This window comes from Embiotoca jacksoni, unplaced genomic scaffold (genome assembly GCF_022577435.1).
Source record: "Embiotoca jacksoni isolate LCO1_2020_lvr unplaced genomic scaffold, fEmbJac1.0.p SCAF_4, whole genome shotgun sequence".
Taxonomy (NCBI): Eukaryota; Metazoa; Chordata; class Actinopteri; family Embiotocidae; genus Embiotoca; species Embiotoca jacksoni.
This window is the reverse complement of record NW_027185392.1, coordinates 480,574-501,375: the sequence shown is the minus strand read 5'-3', so window position 1 is coordinate 501,375 and position 20,802 is coordinate 480,574. Positions and strand designations below refer to the sequence as shown.

General features: G+C 44.0%; 1 protein-coding gene across 1 annotated transcript; it reads right to left on the bottom strand.

Moving 5' to 3' along the window:
• Nucleotides 1-2: 2 nt before the first annotated feature.
• krt222 (keratin 222) lies at nucleotides 3-20,453 on the bottom strand. Its single transcript, XM_069167085.1, has 11 exons — nucleotides 20,271-20,453; nucleotides 17,903-18,076; nucleotides 17,497-17,700; nucleotides 14,450-14,532; nucleotides 13,306-13,459; nucleotides 11,221-11,493; nucleotides 7,080-7,205; nucleotides 6,389-6,609; nucleotides 4,268-4,488; nucleotides 4,052-4,154; nucleotides 3-1,917 (listed from the first exon to the last, which is right to left on the bottom strand). Exons 1-11 carry the CDS (start codon nucleotides 20,274-20,276, stop codon nucleotides 1,704-1,706), a joined length of 1,779 nt encoding a protein of 592 aa, XP_069023186.1. The 5' UTR covers nucleotides 20,277-20,453; the 3' UTR covers nucleotides 3-1,703.
• Nucleotides 20,454-20,802: the final 349 nt, after the last annotated feature.

Below are 20,802 nucleotides of genomic sequence, written 5' to 3'. Positions count from 1 at the left end.
TCTGCACGTGTTTATTTTTTATTTTAAATGATAATTTTTTTAGATAAACGCATAACGCTTCATTGTGAAGTTACAGAACTCTGTGTGCTTCATGAAGCAAAGCAAAAATAAAGCACAGAACTGCATAGATAATATATTGAAATATTCGGAGGGACCCAAAATGCAACGTTCAGTGGTCCATCTCTTATTTTTTTTAATTTTTTTTTTATATCTTTGGTGCCAACTCAAAACCTAGCATATAAACTCTCAGTGTGAAGTGTAACATAAAGCGCGTGTTAAGTTACATCACCGGAGAGGAGCGCCGGAGAGACACTGCAGTGTTGAACTATTTACAAATACTGCCCTCCTGTGGTGGAGACGGGGAATCTAAAGTGTCTGGTGAGTGTTTAAAAGCCTCACTGCTGTTTGGATCACAGTGAGCATTGTAAAATACTTCATCAGTTTCAGTCACAAGACTTTTTTTTTCAGTTAACTGCAAAAAAACAACAAAAAAAGGCCCTCAAAGTGCACAAACTCTGGGAAACCTCAGTGCTGATGTTCTTCTAAGTGCTGCATGTGTACGCTGTGCAAAGCATTGTGGGACTGTATGGAAATGACTGGGATGAATAATACATAATGAAATATGACAACGTTAAATTGGTCAAATACGTTTTTGCATTAACCCCTTCAGCCCAAGGCAACAACAGTGTTTAAACTCCCACCTGTAAAAACACATTTAGTCAGAAACAGCTGCAGGGACACTGAGTTCTGCAATTCAGAGAAACAGGAAAGAATTTAGAAATAATAATTCTCTCTGTTTCCATCAGCAGGACAGTTTTGACATCTAAAAAAAACAACTCGTCCAAATATGGTCACTTCCTGCTCCGAAACCGCTCCGAACTAGCAAGATGGCGACGGACAAAAAAAACGGTTCGAAAAAAAAATCAACTGCAACTCTACCAAATTGTGTGTTTGTTTTTTTTATAACAGATACAGTGCAGAGACCTCCAGGGTGGAAAGGGTTAATAACCAGACATGCGCAAATAATCTAAGATTGTTTCAATTTAAACGTATTAATAATATTTTAATGGATTAACGAATAACGATAACGATGCTCACGTTGCCACCAAATCAAACATAAGAAGGGAAATTAGTCCCCCATTTCAGAGCAGTCTTTTTTTTTTGGGGGGGGGGGGGCATTTTACTTCCTGTTTTGATGCAAAATGAATTAAAGATGTGAAGCTGCTAACTGAGAAGAAAATGTTCAGATAATTTCCATACAGTCCCGTACAGAAAAATCTATAAACACACACACAAAAAAAAAAATCCACCCTTCGATAGTTCAGAGCATCTTTCATTCGTGTGTGCACCGCGCCTCCTGCGTCAGGTGTGTTTACTCAGGATTAAATGCTGTAGTTATGCTGAGTCATTAATTATAATAATCTCTAAAGACACTTTTTCTTCATCTAGATTGACGATGCGGAAATATGTTTTAATATATTAAAATCATTATCTGCGATGTGATAAAAAGATACGGTATAAAAAAAAAAAAAAGGCCACCACCACAAAAGCCTGATGGGTAATGAGTCCAGATCCGATGAGAAAAATCTCACCTTCGGTCATCGGCTGATGAAAAGCTCAATGAGTTTTGAAATCCGTACGAAGCGCGACGGAGATGGATGGCGACGCCTCCTGTGGTGTGATTTTTCCGCTGCTGTCAGGAGTCAAGGCGTGATGGTTGGGATGCTGCGGGATCTCTTCATGATGAGACGCACCTCCACGTCAGGGAGGCTGTCCTGCCTGGTTTGGGCGCAGCCCTCGTCGGCGGCGGCCATGTGCAGGTCGAAGCGCAGCGACACCGACTTCTTGCGCAGCTTCGGGTTCCCCCTGAAGAAGGAGCCCTCCCACTGCTTTATCACCTGGTCGATCTTCTCCGTCCTGGCGAGACGGGGAGGTGAGAGGAGGAAAATACGTCACTTCATGCAGGAAATATACAGATAATGGGAGGAGGGGTAATATGGAAAATCTTATGGGGTCTTGATTCTAGTCTTTTCTCATCTTACGCGCGTCTGAAAATGTTTGTCTGTTGTGTGTTATGTCACGCGCTCATCGTTTGTGGAGGCAGGTCGGTAAGATGACTTCACTGCGCCTCCAGGGGTCGGCAAGAGAGAACAATCGGATGCTAAAATGTAAGAGCTTGATTTACCTCACGTTGTGGCCTTAAATAAGAGATCAACATATTACAAAAACATGCAAATAACTTGTGATGAACTCACACTCAGAATGAAGGAAATCTAACAGACCGATGAAAAACAAAAATCCAACATATGCTGTGTAGGAATTGGTCTAATATATAATTAATGTAAGAGATGTTGTTTACTTTTAGCTTTTTATATGTCTATTCATGTCTGTATGTATATTGAGTTAAAACTGTACTCATATTATTTGCATGCGTAAACGTACCCGGCCATTAAAGCTGATTCTGATTGTGACTCTGATTGCTTTGGGCCCTTAAAAGGAGCAAAGTGCAGGAATTATTGCCATCTAGTGGCGAAGCTGCAGATTTCAACCAACTGAACTGAGACGCACGCCTTCCTCAAACTGACAGCGTTCGTCATGTCAGTGTGTGATTTTGATTTGTCCCTTTCTGAGCTCCTGCAGAAAACACGACGGCTCCTTGGAAGTGGACCTGCTCCTACTATAATGCGACGGGCTCATTTGAAGGTCACGACACAACACGATCGTTTTTAGTCTCTGGCGACTACACACTCATGAATGTTTCATGTCTGGCAGTAGAGCCTCATAAACCCTTTGAAACTGGTCGTGTAAATGTGTCATTGACTCGTGAGCGGTGAGTAGTTTTCGAGCTATAAAGTCTTAACAGCTCGGCTAAAAATGGCTGCGTAAAGTCAAGAGGAAACTACGCCGTTCACGTCACACATTTTTAATGTAGAAAGTGCAGCTTTAATGAGTAATGAGTCGGCGTTGCCGCGGGAGACGTCCCGCCGTGCTGTCGGACTCGCGGGTACGGGCCCTGTGTGAAGGAGCTGTAATAATTTGGGGAACGTTCAGCTGGCTAACACCGGCGCGATCAATAACTGCAGACAGATGCTTCGACTGGAGAGCGTAAGGAGGTTTCTAACTGGAGTATTTCCAGCAGGATAATGCGTTCTGTCAGCGGGAGAATCGTCCAGGAAATGATTCGAGGAACATTTTGGCGAAATCGTTTTCGGGGCCCGGCGACCGGAGTCACTTTCGGCATCGATCAAGTGACTGAAGGACTTCCCGCGTCTGCCGATTAAAGCCAAAACACAAAGGCAAGTATTCTGCTCCTTTATATCGGAGCTAATAGGGACAAAAACTGTGCAGGAGGCCTTTTGGGAAAAAAAAAAACACACCGCAACAACCCTCCCACGCTTACTGTTGACTGGGAGCATCACAGAACACACTCTGAGGACCATGAGTGCATGTTCTGGTCTGACGGCTCATCTGCAGACATTCTTCAATTGTGCATGAATGTGTCAGACTTTATCGATGTGTGTGTGCTGGTAATAACTGAAGCATGAACAAAGGATTCCGCCCATGTCCCGTCCAACAATAACAGGTGCCACGCCCTGCAGCCTGCACACCAGGCGGGTATCTCCACATCAAACGCGAGCCGTTAAAAGGATGGAAAAATTCCCATGCAGAGCTACCGAGGAATTACTGCATGAGAACTTGCAAGGCCAACTAAAAAAACGCTCTACTTCTCGTGACTCGCTCGACATGTACGGGTAATTTATGGCTTCTGCGTCTCGTCTGCCGGACCAGACGTCGCCAGGGCGGGGGAGGAGGACGGATGATTGTATCATTGTGAACTAATGAGTCAATAAAAAAAAGTTAAAAAATCGCCCAGTCGCAACCTGGGAGTCGTAAAACTGGAGGGGTACCGGAGATTAAGCAAGCAGGAAACTGTTGTTTTGAAGTCACAGAAGGGGCCTTCATCTGCAGTTAGTGCTTGCTGCTAGAAAATACCGACCATTTCAGAGTGAAGCAGAGAGGTGCAGGTCAGCGGAGGGAAATCAATACTTACTCGATGGTGCCGTGACCCTCGGCGCTCTCCTGCACCACGTTGCCCTGAAGGATCTCCTGAGTCTTCACCGTGGAGATTGGCAGGTCTTCATCTTGCTCTGGCTCTGCGAGAAGACATTCATGATAAACCATTTATGATAACAGGATATGACTGTAATGAGGTTGTGTGTGTGTGTGTGTGTGTGTGTGTGTGTGTGTGTGTGTGTGTGCGTCTTACCTGTGAGGATCACCAGGCTTTGCTGTCTGTACAGGATGCTCTTCTTCAGCCCGTTTTCTGCCGGGAGGAGTGACGGTATTTCAGGCAGGGGCTCCGACTTGGGTTCGTCCGGAGTGACGGCGGGGTCGCTGAGGTTGTTCTCCAGCCCGTTCTCCTTTGGCTCCGTCGCGGAGGATCTCCATGGCCGCAGACTCATTGGCTGCCCGTTACGACCCATGTACCTGCAGGCACATGTGAAATTATACAAAACAATGGCAGCCGAGAGGGAAGGTGGACTCTATGCATTCATGTGCCTCGCTGTCAAAGCTACATGATGAAAATATGCCTTTTTTTTTCAGGTTTGATTCAGGTCCGAAAACTGATACCACTCTAATGTCTGTACACCAAATGTGAAGCTACAGCTAAAAGGTTAGCGTTGGCTTAGCATGTAGACTTGAAGCAGAGTCATTCATATGTTCCCGAGATTTATATGGAAATGGGGAACCTGAGAAAGATGTTCTCCAGCTCTGTGTTCACTTAATCTAAAAAAAAAAAAAAAAGGGCTATGGTGGGTTAATGTTAGGCCTCAGGGTTGAACTGCACAATACAGGAAGCTGGAAACACAGGTCCTTGGGAACATAGGACTTTGGGAACAAAGGAAACTGGGAAGATAGGACGTTGGACACATAGGACCTTGGGAATATAGGACCCTCAGTACATAGGACCTTAAAAATATAGGACCTTGGGAAACTAGTACGTTGGTAACATAGGAAACTGTGAACATAGGACGTTGGAAACATAGGACCTTGGGAATGTAGGTCCCTGGGAACATAGGACCATGGAAGTATAGGTCCTTAGGAACATACGGCCCTTGGGAAAGTAGGTCCTTGGGTATAAAGGACTCCGGGGACATATGACACTGGGAACGTATGTCCTTTGGAACATAGGACCTTGGAAACATAGGATACTGGGAACATAGGTCTTTGGGAACTTAGGTCCCTCGGAACATAGGACCTTGGGTACATAAGACTCTAGGAACAAAGGACCTGGGGAATACAGGTCCCTGGGAACGTAGGATCTCAGGAACAAACAACTCTGGGAAAATAGGACCCTGGGAATATAGGACTTTGGGAATATAAATCCCTGGGAACATATAGGACCCAGGAAACATAGAATTCAGTGAACGTAGGACCCTGGGAACATAGATACACTCGCCTCAATAGAGGGACAAACAGCTAGGTTTTATGTGCTGATGCGTCAGTAAGAAAGGCTCATTTTTACTGTACGAGCCACCCACCCTTCTCAAATACGAACAAACAATAGCAATTTCAGATGCAACGTGCTGTCTCTCCTTGCATCAATGACATTAGCAGATCTGGAAAAATGAGGAAAAGCAAAGACAGCACTCCAATCTGTGTGAAACCTTCGCAAAAGCCTTGAAAGTCAAAGTTCTGTCTTGGAGCTATAAAATATCATATTGTTGTTGCAGTAATGTGTGAAATTGCAAAGGAAGCTCAGTGGTTATCCATCATCCAAAAACACCGGAAAAGAAAGTTACAGGCCTTTGCCAAAAGAACTGAATATTCCCCAATAAAACACCCTGATGCTGGCAGAGAGAAACCAGACAAAGACTGTCTGGATTCCATCATCTTGTCTGATTAAAGACACAGCTGGATTTTAAGTCTATGAATCAGAGGTAGAAAGTTTGTCATCTTTACTTAATTAAACGTTTGTTCTTTCTGTAGGAATGTTTATGGTGAATTTACCATGGCCGTTTCAATGGGTTTCATGGGCGTACAGCAGTATGGAGCCTGAGTGCGTCTAAACCTGTAATTATTGTGGATTTTCAATTTCTATGCAGGTGGAGTCGACATAAACCGTCACAGAATGGTTGGCTTTGATCAGAATGAAAACGCCAACACGTAAATGGATCAGTTTTGACAACTCGAGTTTAAAGAGGCAATGAAGAAATCATTTTGTTTTCTTTGTCAGTGGAGTGTAGTAAAATTTCTGTTCCAGTAAAACACTTCAACTCAAAGGTAACAGTTGCAATCCAGGAAAGAAAAAAAAAAAAGAAAAAAGAAATAAATTTCTTCCTGGTTCCCTTGGGTTTCGCCCCCTCTCTCGGCACCTTGCCCTCACCTGCCCTCTTCGCGCTCCAGGAGGCGTCGATAGGTGGTGATTTCTCGCTCCAGCCTCATCTTGGTGTTGAGCAGCTGGCTGTGGCGCTCGCGTTGGGTGGCCAGACCGTCCCTCACCTGCTCCAGCTCGCTCTCCAGCCTGGCGATCACCTGGGAGAGGTCCTGCAGCTGGCTGGAGTACATCCGCTGGGTGTGCTGCAGGGAGGTCTCCAGGCCTTTCTCCTGGACACCGGGAGGCAAGGCGCTGTTAGGATTATCTTTATGTATTTGAATGATTCCTCGCTGAATTCAAAGAAACATGTAAAAACTAATACTGTGAAAGTTTTTTTTGTGTTTTTTTTTTTTTTAACCTGGGAAGATTGCCGTCACTGGCTCCCCACCACCAACACTGCCAATTGCATTGGTTAGCTTAGTCGTGTCAGCTTTGTCTGGATAGCTTGCTCTTTTTGTCTTTGTCTTGTTAGCATGGTCCCATTAGCCTGGTCTGGCTAGCTTGGTAATGCTAGCTTTTAAAGCTAAGCTGGTTTACAGAAATGTAAAGTTTATTCAATTTGTAGTTTTTGGGTTAAATTATTTTCATAAATTGTGTTTTTACCTATTATCATCGATAATCAACTCAACACATACAATCTGCTTCTTGTGCTGTCAGAAGTGTTGTCAGTGTGATGCTCGGCCGTGGTGTGTTTTCCTACCAAGGCGTGCAGGGTCTCAATCTCCACCTGCAGTGAGTGCCACTGTTTCCTGGCTTCAGCCAGTTCGGCTCGCGCCTCCCTCAGGGCAGCGCCGCCGAGGCTCACCTGCGCCCACGCCGCCTCCTCCTGCGTGAGGAGAGGGAGGACCAAATGTTGAGAGAGAAATAAACACCACCACCGCCACCGCCACCCTCTCACAAACACTTTAACTTCAGTGCACCCATAAACAGAAGAACCACAAACCTCCAAACTTTCATGATCATGTTTTCACGCCGTGTAAAATGTAAATAAAGGACAATGTTCAAAACCAATATTGGATGGCCGTGATCTTCAGGCCCTCAAGCAGCACTGCATTAAAAACAGCTATGATTCTGTAGTGGAAATTACTGCATGGGCTCAGGAACACTTCCAAAAATAATTTTCAGTGAACTCTGATCATCGCTGCATTCACAAATGCAACAGTAAACCGTTCAGGTGCTAAACTGGCCCGTCTGCAGTCCAGACCTGTCACCCATTAAAAACATTTGGCGCAGAATGAAACAAAAAATACGATCGCAAACTTTCGAAAAGCTGAAATCCTGCATTAGGCAAGAATGGGACAACATTTCACTTTCAAAACTCGGGCAACTGGTCTCCTCAGTTCCTAAATGTTTAGAGTGTTGTTAAAAGAAGAGGTAATGCAACACATTGGTAAACACACCCTTGTCCCAACTTTTTTGAAATGTGTTGCTCGCATCAAATTTAAAATGAACAAATATCTAAAAAGCAAAGATTAAGTTTCTTAGTTTCAGCATTTGATATGTTGTAAACTTGAAGAAATCTGAGGCACTCAACAGGGGGATTAATTAAAAAGCATTTAATCAGTCATTCATCAGCTATTCAATCATAATAAAAAGTCATCCCAACGCATTTCAGCCTCTAAAGCTTTCATCAGGGTACACATAAGCTGCCTTTGGGCTGTTCCCTATATGTGTTGGTCAGTGGTCACATGACCAGTATGGACCAATGAACTGTCAGCCAGTACATGGGAGCAGGTAAAGACACATGATAGGAAACATAATGTCCGGACGAGAAACCAAATGTAGATATTAATCAAAATCTTAAAATCTCTTGATAGTTTAACATACATTTAAACATTAAGTGGCAAGTAACATTTAAACTGACCCAGTTTTCCAAAGAGAGAGAAAAAAAACAGCAACAACCAAAAAGCCAATACATAAAGGCACAGTTACAAAAACGGAGACAAATCAAGTTCTCCATTCAAAATCTTTGATCCCCAAACTGAAGAGCACCAGAGGGACAACAATTTACACACCCAAGCAGCACTCCACGCCGACAGCTTTTTAACAGAATTGTATATATATATATATATGGGGGTATGTATAATAAATAATAAATCATTGCATTCTGTTTTGTTTTTCACATTTTAAACAGCGTCCCAACTTTTTTGGGGAAACAAGTTTGTATTTCACCACTAAATTTGTGCTGTGCTTAAGTGGACAAGTTGAGTTTAATTTCTGCACTGTGTAAACAAAACAGAAGCCTGTCAAACCACCTCGCTGGCACACACCTTGTAGGTAAGTGTATTTTCCCATCGACAGTGAAGAGGAGAAGCAGCCACAGGTGGCGCTGTTGGTCGCAGTGCGTTTCAGTTTTCAGTAAAGACAGCCGGAGCAGACACTCGGGCCAGTGTGTGTACACAAAGCCGTGTTGACACACCGTACAGCTGTTAGGCGTTTCACACTCTCCCCCGTCCTCCCCCTTCAAACGCACGCAATGAAGCGGTGGAACCCGTCTCAGCACAGTTATGACAATATTTTCACAGTAAAAACAAAAGAAGACTCAAGTTATGCAACTGATTTCGGGGTTTTGTTTAACGTCTTACTCCGTCGACTCTTTTCGTCCGTTTTTAACCTGTTAAATGCTCTTCAACTGAGAGGGGAATTACTTGATAAGCACATTTAGGCCGAGATTACCCGTAGTCAGCGGGTCGTTACTGATGACACTCGCCAACAAGATGCCTTGTCAGACATTATTAGTGCATCTGTCATCGCGAGCACATGAAGGATTTGGATCCTTTATTGCAGTAAATGTAGGAATATTCCGCTACAAGTCAGAACATCACAGATTCACAATAATGAGAATTAGTGAGGTATTAGTGAGGTTAGTACTCATACAGAATAGCTCAATATTATATTATTATATTACTGATGAATTTATATATGTAGCATCTTAATGTTGTAGATAGTTTAAGAAAGTACTTCATATACTGTGAGGTGATTTAGCTTCTAACGATCCACCGCATTTTACTCGGTGATATTTACATATATTTGAATGTAAAATCTTTATCATATTTGCATAAAATGGAAATACTCACGTAGCAATGCTACTTTCAGTCTGATCTCAGGTTATTTCTCATATCGCCGGTCTGATTTTGATACATTTATGCGGTACCTGTTGCATTTCAAGAAAGTTAAAATTTTACAACACGTTGTGGTACCAATCTTTCATTTTCATGCAGTTTAGAGGGGGAGAGTGTAACCCAGGTATTTTTTTTTAATTTTTTTTTTATCCCCTAAATGCCGGCCGCACACACAAAGAAGCTTAAAGTTAAAACAGTGAAATCCAGACAGATATGAGACAACATTTTTTTTTAATTTAAGTGAAATATGTGAGATTTACTTACATAAGTTGAAACAGCGTTATTTTATGTGGGCCGCCAAGCTACTTTATGGTAAATGCTGTACGAACTCACTGACCCCGATGAGATTTACGTTTTTGTAAAGAGAGCAAAAGTTAATGAAAATATTTTAGTGTGGATGAAGCCTCGGTAGGATGACGAGGCATTTAAAAAAAAAAAATAGATAGTTTCAAGGTAATTTGGTCAATGCTGTAAAGTTATCGGCACCCAGCCCTGCTGTTTCTACGTGCTGCTGATTTATAGTTTCCATCGTAAAATATTTCAAAGAATACTTCGAGGCTAACAGAGCAAATGGTGGTGTTTCTGACCGTGTTTCTTGCAATCTGTTTAACCGATCGACCGTCAGTGATGGTAAAACCTTGAGAAACGCAGAAAAGTGCTAAAGAAAGGCAGCGAAGAGGAAATTCTGGATGTAAACAATGCAGGGTTCAAAACATTTATTTCAAACAATTCAGCTTTGCCAACGTTTTATCGGATTTAAATGCGTCGAAAAACAGTTCAGGACACAGTCTTGAAGACTCCACGTGGTACCTTGAAGCCTTCAGAGAGATTTAATGGGACTGGACATGATGATGCTGTTATATAATTTTGCTGCATGCATCAGGGTTTCTCGACTCTACCGTGTAGTTTGCGGTCCAACTTTGCAACTCAGGAGGTAAACAATGAAACTGCTCCCAGTCTGCACAGGGTTTTCACTGTGTAATATGCAATATAAATATCCAGCTGACTGCATGTTATCAGTGCCTTCATTACGTTTTGATTGTTGTGGACATCATGCAGGGATTTTGACTGCAGCATTGTGTAACTGTTAGCGGGACAGACTGACTGAATCGGAAACAACAGCGTTTCATAAATCTGATTTAGCACCGTGGTTTGATGAAGGCACTTTATTGTCTCCGTCAGACCAAAGTCATCGTGCAGTGGCAGAGGAACACTGGAGTAATAAAAAGGCAGCCGGACTGTGCTTTAGTAACAACGTAATGACGGAAAAAAAGAGGATGCATAGGCTAAAAAAAATAAAAATAAAAATAAAAAAAAAAAGCAGGACTTTCAAAATAAAACAATACCAGATAAAGGATGGGGATGCTTAGGTTGTGATCCGGCTCGTTAATGTTTAATGAAGATCATTCACACGGAGCAGCTGCTGACTGTGAACACACGGCCAAACCTTCAAGAAGGCATGTGAAACACATACATACGCACACGGGAAGGAGAGAGGCAGAGTTAGAAGAAAGCTTCCAACCTTTCAACCAAAGCCAACAAAACGCAGCGCTTAATCATTTCACTCCGGCGGAGCACATGCATCCGTCTGCCTGTGGGACAGCCCGGGAGTCGGTCTTGAGGGTGTGTCTGGCTGGCGCGGAGCCAGGACGACGTACACGGAGCAGGAAAAAAAAAAAAAAAAAAAAAAAAGATACGTGAAGGTGCATGGAGTGGTACCTCATTGAGAACTCCTCTGTGTGTCCTGGATGCTGCGGCTCCGGAGGCTGGACTTGAGACGGCGCCCGGGCCGAGGTGTCTCTCGCCGGGGCCCGGAGCTCTGCTCTGGTCGCACTGCGCTCTGGTTCGGTCGAGGAGCTGGGTGGGCTCCATCCCTGTGCCATCCTCCTCCTCCCCTCTTCTTCCTCCTGCTGCTGCTGCTGCTGCTTCCGCGGCCGTCGCTAACAGAGCATCGCAGGAGTCGGCCCGTTGCAGCTGCAGAGCCCGGGCTGCCTGCAGACAGCCAACCAGATGGAGCAAGATCGGGAGAGGGAGGGAGAGGTGGGGAGGGGGGGGGGGGACGGAGAGAGGGTGCAAAGAGAGTGAAGGATAGCGAGAGAAAAACAAGAGCGACATGAAAGTGGGCCAGAAATAGTCTGAGGATAAATGCAAAGGAGAAAAAACAGGACAAGAGAAAAGAGAGAGAGTGTGTGTGTGTGTGTGTGTGTGTGTGTGTGTGTGTGTGTGTGTGTGTAGTGGTGATGTTGTGGGTAAGTGAGTGTGTGTGTGGTGGTGGGCGCAGTGAGACCACGCAATGCAGAGGTAAGAAAAAAAAAAGAAGAAAGAAACAGTTGTCGAGCTAAACATGTGGGCATATATGTGTGTGTGTGTGTGTGTGTGTGCGCGTACGTGACCCTGGAAGTGCGTGTCAGTGTGTGTCGGGGGAGTATTAGTCAGCAGGAATGATATAAAGGAAAAGAGGGAGGAGAGAGGAGGACGAGGTCAGAGCGAAGTCAGCGTAGGAGTCAGAAGATGCTGTGAAATGTTACTCACACACACACACACACACACACATACATATATACCCAATGATTATAGGGCTATTATGTTAGGGTTGGAAAAGGTCACACATAATTTACCTGTCATGATCACAATGACAGTAACCACTCCCATAATTACACAGTTTTGCCTTCTCATTTTAAACCCAATAAAAGGAGGTCAGAGGTTACGAAGGGTCCGAGAGGGACGACGGAGAGGAGCATCGTTTTAACAAAGAAGTGTACAAGTAAGAGTCTACACCCGAAGCGGCAGCTGCGGGAAGCTTCACTGTGAACACTGTGTGTATGTGTCAGCATGCTAACACCTGATATTTAGCAGCAAACCGATGAAACGGATATAAATTGTTCGTTTTGGAGGTATTTGTTCTTGTGTGTCGGAGTAGTATGTTTTCATTCATGTATAAGCCCCCAAAAATTAACTGGCTGTTTTGTTAGCTTAGCATGAGCCCTTCATATCTACACGGGGAGCGGGTCCTCTTCCACCAAGCCGCCATGTTTCTACAGGAGCCTAGAAGGGACAAACCGAACACTGACTCTGAAGAGGGGCTTGCGTGTTTTTTGAGGCCACTGTAGATTCTGCTTACACGCCTGCAACCGGAGGGTGAGGGAAGGGATTTTCAATTAGTTGCAATCTACAGCTTCGCCACTAAATCCTGTACACTGCGCCGATGAAAAGTCAGAGGGTTGAACATAAGAATAATATATTATTCTGAGTGAGTGGGCTGAGTGATGTTGAAGTAAAGTGTTTGCTCCCTGAATGTGTTTTACAAAGTCCTCAATGGTCGTCGACCGACACGGCGTTGCACTCTGCTCACATTAGGGGGAAGGTCTCTGGTGTTTACAGCTGGGTGAGTTTTGGCGCCCAACATCTAGTATTTGATGGCTGCGCTAACTGTTTTGAAAAATTAACTCAAGGTCTTTGCTTATTAGGAGGCGACTGGAAACGATCCTCAGTGGAGTGTAGCCGGACCCATTTATTCATGCAGTGAATTTGGGTCTGACGATACCAGGATATATCCGGCTACCGGGTGCCCTATATGTTCTCGTTTAATGTTTCTAAAACTACTTGAGGGGGTGTTAACTTTTATGCCACGCCAGAGGTGACAAAACCAACCCCAGGTGACGGTTTTATAGAACAGATAATGTTAGACTTAGTACTGCCAATGAGGAAGACAGAGAACCAGACAGACAAGGAGAGGCACAATAAAACAGGCAGAGGCATGAATTAGACGAGACGAAGGCAAAACGGGGAAAGGCACACGGTGACCTCGAACTCCTGGTGCATCTCCTGCAGCTCCGTCATGGAGCGGCAACAGTCAGCCTGCAGCGTCACGCTGCTCTGATCCGCCTTTCTCTTCAACTCCCTGAGCAGAGCCACTTGTTGCTCCAGACACCTGGTGTTCCCCTCCTCCGTCTCGCACCTACGACGTCAACAGATGCCCACTTAGTATTTATGATCAATCCCGTGTCTCAAACAAACAAAGGGCTGGTACTAAGAGGAAATATATGAATTTAAATAGAGCTGAACCGATATAAATCAAGTACTAACATATCCACAGTCTTTTTCAAACAACCCACTTCCTCATTGTAAAAAGGGAATCCAAGAAGAGCTAGTAAGTAGTTAACTCTCGGTTGAACATTCAGCTGAAAGATCGGGTGTGTGACTGTGAGGCAGTGAGTTGCAGAAATCACGACTAAAAGGACAAAAAAAAGACCTTGACATCATATTAAGTGTGTCATAAACAAAGTGCAGAGTCTCACAGACACATCGAGCCGGTTAGGAGACACATCACCACCTGTTTCTTTTTATAGAAACAGGTGGACGTGTTTATGGCTGCGGTGTGTCGCCTCTGTCCTTCAGGGGTTTATGGCTGACAGCGGAGGGAGATGTGTATGTGTGTGTATAGCCGTGGTTGTGTGTTTGCATGCTGAGGGAGGTGGGTGGAGAAGAGGGCGGGGGTGGCTCGGTGTCACTCTGCATCAATACATAAGTGAAAGTGCTGACGTGGCACAAAGCCCGGCCTGAATTTGTATGCAGGTTGGCTCACAGAGGAGCGGGAAGCGGCCCGAGTTAGATAACTGGAAGGGGGGAGTGGGAGGGGGGGGGAATGGAGGGAATGGGGGGGAGGGGGCTGGGAAAGAAAGCAAAACAGGAAGTCTTTCCTCATTTACTCCACAGCTACACTTCAAACATTGATTGGGGATTATAATCCCACATATTACCAATCGAAAGACAAAAATGTGCTTATAACTGTATCACTTTGGACATGAAGTGGATCAAAGAGGATGTATAGGTTTATGAGATTTGATCTAATACCTAATATTACTGATCAATAAGCGGCAGACCGTTATTGACTGAGGGAGACGAGCATTAGAGCTTTCAGGAAAAACGACAGACAGATCCAGCTGACCTGGCCTGGATGGCAGCCGCTCTGGACTTCATGCTGTCAGACTGTAGAGCCAGTTGGGCGTTCTCCATCAGCAGTTTACCGACCTGACAGAGTCAAAAAACAGACAATAACACACGATTAGATGTGCAGACACAACATGCACCAAATCGCTGCACGCTGATTCAGTTTGAAGTCAGATCTGAAACATTCTGTCATCTTAATCTAATAACAGGAGTCTTGCAATACTTTATCTTTGTTGTTAGTCATAAGAGAAAACTGACGCTTTACAGAATTTCCTGGGAAAGTCTTCCCAACAAATGAGGCAAACCACAAAACAAACCGAGGCAACATTTGCGGTTTTGGGGTGGAATCATTATTTTCTTTCTTTGTAACGATAACCCTCAGGAAATATGTTCACCAAACCAGATTTCTTTGTTTGTACACGTTGGGGAGATCAGGGATTGTTGCAACAGTGAATTCATCCATGAACAAAACAAAACAAAAAGCAATGATGAGTCAAAAGTTTTAAACCAAAGCATTTGTACCACAATCATGCAGTTCAATGAGCGGAGCCTAATATCATTATTTTAGTATTTTTGGTAAATGATATTTGCAAAAAAATAGATGAACACAACATAATATTTTCATTCTGAGACTAAGATGAATGAATTATGATCACTATGTCTACTCCTGATGTTCACCACTGTGACTGTGCAGTCTTTTATAAAATATTAAAATAATCAGGTTAAACGCTAATTTTAGTAATAATCATTGTGATTTGTAGCACTGATTCTTTTAAATTGTTCGGTAAACTGAAATTCAACTGTACCTCTCGATGTGTTAACCCCTTCCCACCCTCCCAGCCAATCATAGCTAAAGTTTGTACATTGTGTTTCCATACAGTTTGATCTTTGTTGTATATTTGTGTATCACCTGCATAATTACGGTAACATATTTTGTTGTTTTCCATAATGTAAGCCAGTGGGAACAAGTAGCTGTTGAACAGAAGAGGCCCCAGAAAGGAACCTTGGGGAACTCCGAGTATCATTTTTGACCACTCGGATAATCACAAACTTTTAGGTAAACTGAAATTAAAAGATACATTTATACCTCTTCTGTAGTCTTTATGTCTTCTCATCTTTGCACTCAAAAAGCCAATCCACGCTAAAGTTTATGGACTGTTTACCTACAGTTTTGTCTTACCGAAAATTCTGGAAAATCCAGTAATTGATTTGTTCAATGCACTTAATCAGAGTTTTTATGGGATTATACTCCACTGGTAATATAGATGTACTTGCTGCCACTATCTTAGATTATGGAAAATAAATTTGTGCGTTGTAGTTGTATGATATTTTGTTTTTTACCAAAATCGGAGCTAGTGAGAGCAAGTAGATGTTGAATAGAAGAGGCCCCACAAAGGAGTTTTGTGGAACTCCGCGTGTCATTTTTGTCCTCTCAGATGTGATTATAAACTGAAATTGAAATACGCAACTTCCCCTCTGTTGTAGTGTTTATCACTCCTCAACTCTGGACTCAAAAAAGTCAATCAGTGCCAAAGTTTTATACGTACCGTTTGCGTACTTTACATGGTGGGTGCCATCGCATTATACAGAGATTTGTGAAATAATTACAACGAATTCATAGTGCTCTCCACCGTCTTTTCATTCTCACTGTTTAGGATAACAAAGCTGTGTGATTACAAAATCCAACATATTCTTATTAGAAATACAAGAACAAAAAAGTGTTTCCTTCTCTTTTATCACACAACAAAATGCTAACAAATCCTTATTTACATTTGTTTTCTCACTTTCAGAATGAGACACACCTATGTTAAAGGAAAGCCAACATGGATTTTTATACCATAAACATTACCATACACTCATTATGTGGATGTCACACTAAACCTCCACAACACACACGCCTGTTTCTGATCCCTCGTGGGATGAGTGGGTATTGAAACTGTCAAGATCACCTAATTATGTCTGAGGCTGATTACGCATCAATAAGCCTTCGGTTTAAATAAAAAAAGATAATATTGAGCACTTTTTAAGGAGATGAATAGCGACTTAATCCTATATGTTAACACCAAAGCACTCCCTGGATCAGCAGACAGTGAGACAGGCAGAGTTTGCTCTCAAGCCCGTCGTCGTCGTCGCCATGGAAACATTTGGCAACCCTTGGAGTGACGCGGCATTTGACGAGAGGCAAGAAAAGCAATTACAACGTCTGTCAGCGACACCTACTCATGCGTTTCACACAGAAAGTGACAGTAAATCCAGGGAGCAGCTTAAAAAACATCGGGTGGGGTCATGTAAGATCACTGAACCAGTTAGTGGTTGAGTGACTCAAAAAGTCTGAAAAATTTCCGCATTCTTTGTGGTGTGTGACAGCCTGGCTCCGGTCCAGGCGTAATGACACACGTCTGCTTGTAATCCTCTTCAATACGTTACTCATGACTTTCTATAATGTATTATATGTATTTCTTAATAATAATGTATTTCTTTTAGCTTGGTGATAACTGAGGTTTTAGATCCAGCTGGTTCCAAAATAAAGCTTGTATATATCAAGAAGAGGTCACCGCTTCTATCTAGCTCAAATTAAAAACGCGAAAATCATCAGTTATCGACAACTTCTACAGCCTCAAACCTATGTTAATTTTTAGTCGTTGTATCCACAGCTCCATGATGAGTTTATAATCAATAAACCACCATCTAATAGTCTTAAAAGTTAGGTTCAGCCCACTGCCATTCAGCCCCCTACCTTGGCCTTTGATTGAATGTGTATTTGAGATGATTAACATGTTGCATGCAGCTGTCATCAACACTAAACCAGACAACAGGCTGTGTTTTTTTACTGCAGTCTTTCATTATACACACCTGCTCCTGTTCTCTGGAATCCGAGACAGCTCTGAGCTGAGATAATGGAGCACAGTCTGAGTCACAAAACCCGAGTGGAAATGACACGGCAGCGTTTCTCGAACATCATCATCATCACATCAGTGCAATTTACTTCACTTTGAAAAAGTCAGAATAGATTTCCACTGATCACCTGATGGGTAAAAGTCTGACCTGGGCGCGGAGCTCGTTGGCGGTCTGCTCCTGCCGGGACCAGTCCTGCGAGCGCGACATGCCCCTGACGCCCCATTCGGCCACCTGAGCCTCCAGCCGCCGGTTGGCCTCCTGCAGCCCGTTCACCTGCTCCAAGAAGCCCTTCAAACGGGCGTTCGTACCCCACATCGTGGGACTGCAGTCCTGCAGCATGTCCCTGGAGACCTGCGAGGGCGCACACCCAAATGTTTACTGTCGCACACACGCATGGAAGTGCCTCCGACGGGCCACAAATATTCCGACGGTATGCAGCTGACAGAGCAATATGAGGTTACAACTTTCACAGCAAACAGTCTGCCACCCATCTGAGATCACATGCTAACCAAAGGCGTTTACAAGGCAAATGTTTACCCAGCCATATACTCACCTTAAGCAACGTGGCCTTCCACGAATATAAGGCACAGTAAATGTAGTAAGTCGGTCTGTTCGCCTGGTCACACCGAGCCCATCCACCGCTGCCCACAGCCCAGCCACATTCCTCTACAGCGAGCTGGTCCAACACCTTCCTCCGTCCCCGCTGTGTCCCGGCTTCATCAGATCCCTGCGACAGAGCAGAGACGCTGCAGTCAGCCTGCCGGTGTCACCGTTAGTCTTCAGGGGTCAGCCACGACGGGGATGTTCCTCCCTGTCCCACCTCAGCCCCCCCGCCACAGGCAGCATGTAGGGAGGGGGGGGGGGTGGAGAGCAGCGGGGGTAAAGTACTGGACACAGTGCTTACATCACCAGCACTCTGGGGCCCTTTGTACTCTCTGATCCAGGATTACTGAGCCGCTTTCAAACAGGCAGCGACACAAGCTGCGGAGGGAATGTTCAGGGAGACACTGTGACAGGACCGGTGTGTGGGTGTGTGTGTGTGTGTGTGTGTGTGTGTGTGTGTGTGTGTGTGTGTGTGTGTGTGTGTGTGTGTGTGTGGTGCTTTAATTAGAGGTTACATGTACTATAATCAATGGGAAATCTGTGTCCCTTTACACTTTATACACTCTGCTCTGAAGTCAAGTAACACTCACTGTGTGCTGAGTTACCTCTTGCTCAATAAGAGTGTTGGCTGTTTCTGGGGAATAGCTGAGTGTTTGTGTCGGGACAGTCTGGGCAAAAGGTTTTCATTACCACATATTATGATGCAATTGGAATATTTTTTTTGTTGCGACTACAGATCAGCGATAACAACTACAGTCCCGTCTTTAAGCAGAAACAGACAGACAGTTCGGTATCTTCACAAGACATCAATATGAGAAAACAAATATTTAAAATGTAGGATGAGATGTTTTTTTGGGTTAAGCTCAGGGTGCGTCAGAGACGCCACTGTAATGCTTAAAAGGCACAAAGTGATCCAAATGAAAACAAATGGGTGGGACGGCATCTCTTACAAAAAAAAATTCACAACACAAGATGGTAACCTGGAATGGCTCCCAAACTGAAGAAAATAACACCGTGCAACGACTACATTTAAAATACTGACTTCTCCTGACACTGCTAAAGCGAGACTACGTAACTTGGTGAACAGTGACCCTTGTGGCCACATGTGGGAATCACAGGTTAAATGCTAAAACGTAGCACAATCGTGTGGTCACAACACAAAGAGGCACAGCAAACTTTATGTTGGTGGAACAGGTGGAGGGTTGGTATCGTACTCACGGGGCTTCCTCACGAAGCTAACATGCTAGCCAGCTACGAAAATACCAATTCTTGTCAGTCAGAAAAGCTCTCCGAACTTTAAACCATGCTAAATGCCAGTGAGCAAGGTATAAATGGGTCCAAAACATTTTTACCTAAGAGTTTGTATGGTGAAAAAAAGCAAATAAACTATTGGCCTTCTCCTTTTCAGTGCTCTGCCTTACCTCCCAAGTCAATGGTAACGCGGTTTGTCACTTGTCAATGAAAAGGTAAACAAACAAAAAAAATAGGGTGGATTTACTGCCGCAAACTTTCGGCTCTCTTAAATCACGTTCAAAACAATATGTCGGGCAGATGGGACGGACGTAAGGTCACAGTGACCTTTGACCTTCGATCACTAAGATGCAATCAGTTCATCCTCGAGTCCAGAGTGAACGTTTGTGCAAAAACTTCAAGAAATTTACCTCGAGGCATCTCTGATCATGTTTACGAGACTCGAACAGACAGATGGGAAGAACGTCGGGTCACAATGACCTTTGACCTTCGACTACCAAAATCCAGCTGCTTGGCACAAAAAGTACATTATTCTTCTACTAAAATTATGATTCAAGATGAAACTTGATCCTTTGTGCGTAAAAGATAATAATATAATAACAATTTAAACTAAATCTATTTTGATGCAGGATTTCACCGTTTTCTTTTCCAATGTGTTTCCATGCGCTTACTTTGTCCCCGCATTTGTAAATTGACAAATACTGCTATCTGAGGATTTGCCTTATCAGAAGACTTCGCCGCTGGGTAAACAAGAGTCCTTTGCAGACAGGATGTGGGGATTGTGAATACGGAAAACTTCTTTCTGTTACAACCTTTGTACAAATATTGTCTCTGTCTAGACTTTCTTTCTCTTTCGCAGAGAATTGACAGAAGAGCAGCAGCCGGCTGACTTTCTCATGTGGTTTTGCAGACAGATCGTCGGGATTGTGGTCATCCCCCATCAGTACGGTCCGAAAAGACAGAGACGGGTGAGGACAAAAAGTGTGTATGTATTAGTAATTAAACACACGCACGCAAAGCATACTCACTATGCAAACAATGGCAAACAGGACTGCAGAGACACTTACTGTCATCGCGCTCCCACGCCCTCTTGGTAAGGTGGCCTCCTCTTGGCAAGAAGGCAGCGATGCTGACAATGGCGTTTAGCAGTCGTTTAAAATCTTGAAAAAACATAGTTTGAGGGCGTTGAAGGGAGTCTGGGACAGATGATTTCAGATGAGAGCAGGGAATGCCACCGAGCTTGTTTACAGGTTCATGCAGATCCGGAGTGTTCCAGGGAATTAACGGTGTTGAATCATCGGTCGAATTTTAGGAGTGGAGGCGGGGGCTCGAGAGGCGGACACTGAGGGTGAAAAACACAACAAGTCCGTCTCAGATTAGGAGTTCGACAGGGAACAGTCTCCAGTACCTGACCTTCGTGACTTCACATTCTTCAGCCTCCGTTCCACTGAAGGGTGGGCGCCGAGGAGCTCTTTGATCCGCACTCATGTGATCCCCTCGTTTGACGTACAAAGAGCCTTATGTGTTAGACAGACACTTTTTTTTTTTTTGAAGAAACACCTGTAATAAAAACACACAGTAGCTTTGATCCACTCTCGA

Bases quoted from the DNA above. Each gene is read 5' to 3' on its own strand.
- krt222 (XM_069167085.1), bottom strand. The intron at 13,460-14,449 runs GTCAGCTGGATC...TTGACGTCGTAG, and splicing joins GCGGCTGCCATCCAGGCCAG to GTGCGAGACGGAGGAGGGGA. The intron at 6,610-7,079 runs GTAGGAAAACAC...CCCGGTGTCCAG, and splicing joins TTGAGACCCTGCACGCCTTG to GAGAAAGGCCTGGAGACCTC.